Source organism: Poecilia reticulata, linkage group LG19 (genome assembly GCF_000633615.1).
Source record: "Poecilia reticulata strain Guanapo linkage group LG19, Guppy_female_1.0+MT, whole genome shotgun sequence".
NCBI lineage: Eukaryota > Metazoa > Chordata > Actinopteri > Cyprinodontiformes > Poeciliidae > Poecilia > Poecilia reticulata.
Window position 1 is genome coordinate 9,148,019 of NC_024349.1, and position 6,930 is coordinate 9,154,948.

General features: G+C 35.3%; 1 protein-coding gene across 1 annotated transcript in view; it reads left to right on the forward strand.

Moving 5' to 3' along the window:
• Nucleotides 1-4,975: 4,975 nt before the first annotated feature.
• The window catches only part of mmp25b (matrix metallopeptidase 25b), a 16,550-nt gene continuing 14,595 nt past the window's right edge, over nucleotides 4,976-6,930 (forward strand). Inside the window, exons 1-2 of the mRNA XM_008437575.2 lie at nucleotides 4,976-4,985; nucleotides 5,961-6,041. Of these exons, the coding sequence (XP_008435797.1) occupies nucleotides 4,976-4,985; nucleotides 5,961-6,041 (91 nt within the window). The remainder of the gene's footprint in view (nucleotides 4,986-5,960; nucleotides 6,042-6,930) is intronic.

Consider the following 6,930-nt stretch of genomic DNA (forward strand, 5'->3'; position numbering starts at 1 on the left):
GTGTTGCCCTACGACAGACTGGCGACCTGTCCAGGGTGACCCCGCCTCTCGCCCGAAACGTTAGCTGGAGATGGGCACCAGCACCCCTCCCGACCCCATTAAGGGACAAGGGTGCAAGAAAATGGATGGATGGATGGATATTTATTTATTTGTTTATTTATTTAAATTATGGCCCTAATTCTTTGTTGTACATTTAGCCATAAAGTTTTTTGTGTTTTACTGGGATTTTTGTGATAAACCAAAACAGTTACTTACTGCATGACTGTGAAGTGGAAGAAAATCCTCCATTGCTGGTCTGCACCTGTATTCAGACCCCTTTTACTCTGATACCACTCAATAAAAACCAGAAAGCACAACTGCCTTCATCAAAGTAGTATGAAGAGAAGATTTAAAATTCAAATGTTTTACATTTCAAACTCTGAAAAGTGTGGCGGACATTTGTATTTAGTCTCTCTGAGTCGGGACTTTGTAGAACCTACTTTTGTTGCAGTTAGGTTTTTGTCGTGCGTCTCTTCCAAATTTCTAGAGAAATAATTCAAGAAAACGTTTATTAACTCTTATTTAGTAGTCTTCTTTGAAATTCTCTTTTTTTTTTTGCATCTGGCCTTTAAATAGGCCATTCCCACACATGATGTTTATGGTTGTTTCAAGTCCTTTCCAGGTTGTTTTTTCTCTAACATTGCGCTCCATCTAACCCCCACAGCATTATGCTGCCAACACCATGTTTTGCAGGGTTAATTCTTCTCCATGCATATGGGGGAAATTCATAAAGCAGTGCCATCTCCTTCGTTGTTTACAAATTTTGTTTTATTTTTTGCACTGGATACATGAACCAAATAAACACAGTTGTGTCGCAGATTGTGCATAGAAAAATGCTTTAATTTAAATGTTTTATTTATATTTCTCAAGGATAGTTGTTGATGGCCTGAATTTTCAGGATTTTATTTCTAAAATGTTTTCAGCACCATCACTGCAAAAACACAAAATTTTATTTAAGTATTTTTGGTCCAGTTTCTAGAACAAATGTCTTAGTACATTTCTAATAAGACAAACTCATAAGTAACTTTTCAGCTAAATATAAAGGCTTGTTTTAAGCCAATAATTCTTTGATATTGATGAAAATGTTTTAGTTACGCTGAGAGATTATTTCATTTATAAATGGGGAAAAATGTAATGTTATAAGTTAAATGATCTGATAATTGAACTATTACTTTTTCATCAATATTAAGGAACCAATCAAGCTGGTATATCTCACTGAAAAGTTACTTGTAAGTTAGTTTTGTTTTATTTCACTTGGACAAAAATTACTGGGTAAGATTTTGTTTTCGCAATGATTTTTGTTCCAAATCACAATTATGCAATACCTTGTATCGGTCTCCCACATAATCCATCCATCTATCATCTATAACCACAAAGAACTGGAGAATTGAAAATGTTCAAGAATGAATTCAAAACTCAAGGTTTAGATTTTTATTTTTAGAAAAACTGATTCTAATTTTGAAACATTTGAATCTGAGGAAAGTGCGAGGCTGTGCCGCACACACAGATCACTCATCCCAGGTAAATACCAGCATATTTCAGGTGTATTGTGAAGTGTAACCACTGTCTCTTGTTACTTGAGCAGCTCAACCATATTGTGATAAACTAGCTTGTTCCCTAAGCTGTGAGACTACTGTGAAGATTTTAGACTTGCTTATGGCAATCACTTGTACTTAAAACTTTAAAAATCTACCATAAAAAGTGTAAATCCTGCCTATCCTGACTGCACTGAGGCTGCATATTTTTGTACAGACATCTGTGGGGGAAGAACGTAACTGTGAAAGACTGCAAAGCGTCATTAGAGGAAAGAATGTAGCATAATCTGGGCTCCAATCATCCTGAAAGCACAAGACAATTTATCAAAAATAACAATATTGCCATTCTGTTATAGGTTTAGCCCTGAAACATGAAATCTGCAGCAAATTTCTTCTATATTTGATATTAATTTGGGGAATATTTTTATCCAGCCATATAAAAAGGACAGTAGCAGCTTGTAAAGCGATTAAAAACTGATTCACAAAGTCTTTTAAACTGTTTTATACATCATTAATAACACTTTTTCTTCAGCGAGGGACAATCAGAAATTCTTGCACGTCAAACTAAAATCCAAGCACTTCAAAGAGACGATTAATCGGAGGTGGAGGAGAAAATGTAAAACTACTACAGACTTGAACCAGCTGTGCATGACCAAAAGATGGCGCTATAGAGACAATCAGCTACTCAGAAACAAATCAAATATTGTACAGAAGCCTTTATTGTACTTTTACAGAGATTTAGGCTCTGCTCACTTTTTTTCCTCTGGTTCTGTTGATGCAACTCATATGAAATGTCCTTAAAATCTCCTATTTATTTGTGTTTTCACTTGTTCTCACGGGTCATTTGTGTTGAGGTTTCATTGTTGTCACGTGTTGTGTTAGTACTCTATAGCTACCAAGAGTCAACCCCTTTTTGTGAAGGCCTTGGATCCCTTTAATGAAAATAAAATGGTGTGTCATACACTTATGTGCATTTGTGGTATATTTTACTCAGCACAAGTCTTAACAGATGATTAAATATTAAAATCGTTTCTAAAATAGAATAAAAAATGTGATCTTACCTGAATATGTGGTTTGTTTAATGTTCATCCATTGCTTTTTTTTAAATCATCACCTCATAAAATAAGAGTTATACAAAAAAAAATAAAAAATCAGCTAAAACAACTGCGATCAAAACCAGTGTGCTCTCTCTGCAAAGACAAATCGTTACAAAAAAATATGTTTCAAAGTAAAACTTAGGCTGCGTTCGCACTGCAGCCTGACGTGACCCAATTCTGACTTTTTGTCAAATCTGACTTTTATTTTATTAATTTTTTTGCCGTGGTCGTTCACACTTCCAAATATGCAACTTGTATGTGTTCTCCAGTGTGTAACGCATGCGCAGTAGAGAGCGCAAAAACTTTACAAATGGAGAGCGTGCTCAGTGTTTCGCCCACCCTCATAAAAAAAGAAGTGTTCAGCGTTTGCTGTAAACATGGATGCTAACAGTGTAGCATATCTTACTATTTTGAAGTTGTCTGACCGAAGCGGCATATTAACAACTTAATCCTCGTTATCGTCCACCATGGTTGTTGTTTTTCTTCCTGCTGGCGCGTATCAGGGCGCAGAATAGGGACGTTTGTCGAGTATCAATGACGACGTTCATGTCGGATCAATGCGACATGGCTGTACAGACTCCGGTTATATTTGAAAAGATCGGATACGTAACGGATATCCTAATGGCCTGGGTCGCATTCAGAATAATAATAATAAAAAAAACCCTGATCCGAGTTGTTTAGACAGACATAATGATCAGATGTAGGTCTCATTATGGGGGAAACAAAAAGAATCAGAATTGGGTCACTTCCGACCGCAGTGTGAACGGAGCCTGTGTGTGTAGAGTTCTGGTCATGTTTGCATGCAGGCATGATATGAATTGTAGATTTGAAACTAGGAGTAAACGATAATTTGGTAAAAGCCCATCATATACTAAAAGCTGTGCCATTCATAGAGTAAATGTAATAAGAAAAAACCTTCTCCTAAATAAATATGTACAAGGCCTGTCTCGTTTCTAATTCAAACATCTTAAAAGCTACACTTGAAATATAGGAACTCTAACTTAAAATTAACTTTTCAGGATGATGTAGGAGCTCGTTCTAAGTCTATTATTCATGAATATTAATTTGAAAAAAAAAACACTAATTAGAATATATTATTTCACTTTTAATATGGTAAAAACGTTTAGTTAAAAGTGAAATTATCTTCCAGTAGAACAAGTATGATTTATCAAAATTCAAGAAATATTAACTTGAAAGAAGCTTCTACATCTTGCTGAAAAGTTACATGTTAGTTTTGTCTTATTTCAAGTGTGGTAGGATATTCGCACTTGAAACTAGACCAAACATACTTTGTGAAGTTTTGTGTTTTTTCAGTGTATTCTGATAGAAACAAACAGTAATTTCAAAAATAGTAAAACCAAATTAATGATTTTATATGTCTTTGACCAATTTAAAGTTGAGATTGATCATTTTTGTCTCTTAAATAAGGAACTCAACTCTCCAAAATCCGCTGTGTTCAATCTGGCAACCAAATGACAAATAAAACTGGGAAACATTTAAAATCCAATATTTTCAGTCAGATCTTAAGAGCACAACACTTCAAAAAACTAATATATATTTGATTTTGGATGAAAGAAAAATCCCCTAATAAAAACAGTTTCATTGAGTATGACATAAAGCAGTGGTGTCATGTTGCAGCTGCTGTCTGCTGCCTGAGCTTTGAAGAAATCAATAAGGTGGATTGAATATACACCTAACAGAAGAACAAAGATGGAGAACAAGCTGTAGGCTCACAGGCCTGTTGCTTTGTTGCCCATTTTGTTAACATCAATGTGACACTGGGACACACTGAGCAGCTAAAAAAAACGCGTTTATTTTTCCACAGGGCAGAAATAAAAACTAGACATGACGGAAACTGGACAGCCATTAGCAGCTCTGCACTATGTGCTAATGGCATGACTCACGTTAGTCCTGGGGGATGAACAGAAATTAAAGACAAGAGGAGAGGAGGAAGTGGAAGGGGGAGGAAGATGGAAAGATAATACTATGGATGGTTTGCAGTGAGCCAACATCAGAATAAAGACGTTGACCTGCAAACATAATGGGACTCTGAGAGGAGACAGGAAATGCCAGAGCACTTCGGCTCAATGCAGCATCAACTGCATCTTTACAGAATAAAGGGAGAATTATTTCCTGTTAAAAAGTGAGAATGACGAAAAAAGAGATGTTTTTAATGCTAATTATGTTCTTTTCACTGAGTTAAAGTTGAGATTTTATCATCAGATTTTATCCAAGATCCAGTTGAACTTTTTATAACTGATATTACAGTATTTCTCAAATGTAAAAACGACTATATGTGTGGGAATGATTGATGGTGGGTGGTGAAACTATTAGTTTCCACCTGTGATTTTTTAAAAATACATCTTTCTGGCACATTTTTTCCAAATTATGCTTACATTTTTAAAAGGGACATTTTATGTAAAATTCAGTTTTATACTTCTCTTTGAGTTTTTACTGCTTCTAAAAAACACCCAACCATAAGTTAATGTTTTGTGGTTTTGTGTTTTGTGAGCCGTTTCAAAAACCTCACATGTTGAGTCTCAATCAATGGTCTCTGCGCCGTTACTTAGCAACCTCAGCGGAGCTCCAGCATGTTTGGTCAGCTGGTTTTACCGCTGTATTTGCTGTGCAATGGCTGCTGGAAAAGACAAAATGTTTTGTTATTGACTTACCATCCAGAAACCACTTTCTGGATTCTTGATGGTTTTGAAGGAGGCTCCACTTCTGCTTTTCAAAGATGTCTGGTTGTATAATTGCACACCAATTTGCAGACATTTTTACATGCCAGTGTAAATGTTGAGTTGGGGGCATGGCCAGCAGCAGCTTATTTGGATTTAAAGTGACAAGGCACTCTAAAACACAACAGGCAGAACTGAGCAGACTGAAATCTCACTATGTAAAATTATTTTGTTTGAAAAACATGGAATATGTTTTGTAAAGCCTACAGACCTATACTAACCTGTCCAAGGAAACATAATACTGAGGTTTATAATGAACTTTTGACAGGATTTAATTTACACTTCTATGTCCAGAAACATCCCATCTTCAAAAAACGTTAAACTGTCAGAAAAGGACGTTTGTTCAGACTATTTTCTGCTGAGCATAATCATGTCACAGTGCAGTTGACCTCTGAATTTACAGAAATAAATTGTTACCACCTCATCTGAGAGACTTTTGTGTGAAAACTGTCGAAATTAGAGAATGGATTCCTTTGATTCCTCATCAGATGTCAGAACTGCTGAGACTTTTCACCTTTGACCCTCAACATGTAATCATGTCTTTGTTGAAGCCCGTGTGGACAGCGGTGCCGAACTGGAACTTCCTCAAAGCATTCCTGAAGAGTCGCTCATGGGAACGGGGACGGAGGAGAGTGGAGAACCAGACTGGAAGAGCCGCTTGACTCAGGAGGAAAAAGGAACGAATCGGCATTTTAAGGCTAAACTGCATGAAATTTTTGTTGTATTAACTTCTAAATAGGCTTCAGAGACCAAACCTGATCCTGCTGGAAAATAAATCAGTTTAAATTTCTTTATTTTGAGTTAAATAAATTTAAATAGAAAAAAAATCAATGACGTGTGATTGAAGATAAATATTGATTGATGTGTATTGATTATTTTGATAACAAAATGAGACAAAATGTAAAATGTGACTGTATGATGTTTTTATGAACCTTGTTTCTGAAATGTGCTGTACAAATAAACTTGATTGATTTAGCTTGATTGAATGATTTTAAAATATGATAATTGTACTTATGATATTAAAAAAAAATTAATATTTACAAAAACACAATGGACACTTATTCTGGGAAAGGGGGCGGAGCTTAAAGTAATCAGACATAATTATTGGCTCAGATGTATATGCTGACAAACTGAAGATCAAACACAAAGACAGTTTATTTCATGGCATCAGATAGTAACCATAGCAACACAGCAATCACACTGTAATATACTTTTAGAAAGTAATCTTTATAATTACTTTAAATGTTCAACTCTTTTAAAGTGTCAATGGCGAAACTATTAAATCAAACGTAATATTCTGGTTCTTTCTAAGCAGTTTACATCTGTGGTTTGTCTTTAAATACAAGCATTTATTGGCTTCTTCAGTTGCGACTCGGTTCTTTTATTCCTTGAGCCGACACAGGAATGGATGTAATTAAATGCATCTGGACTTTTTATGAATCCTCTGAAAGCAACTGAACTGGATTTTCTGGAGGGATTATACGAATTAAAGATGAAGTATGTAACTTTTATATATATATA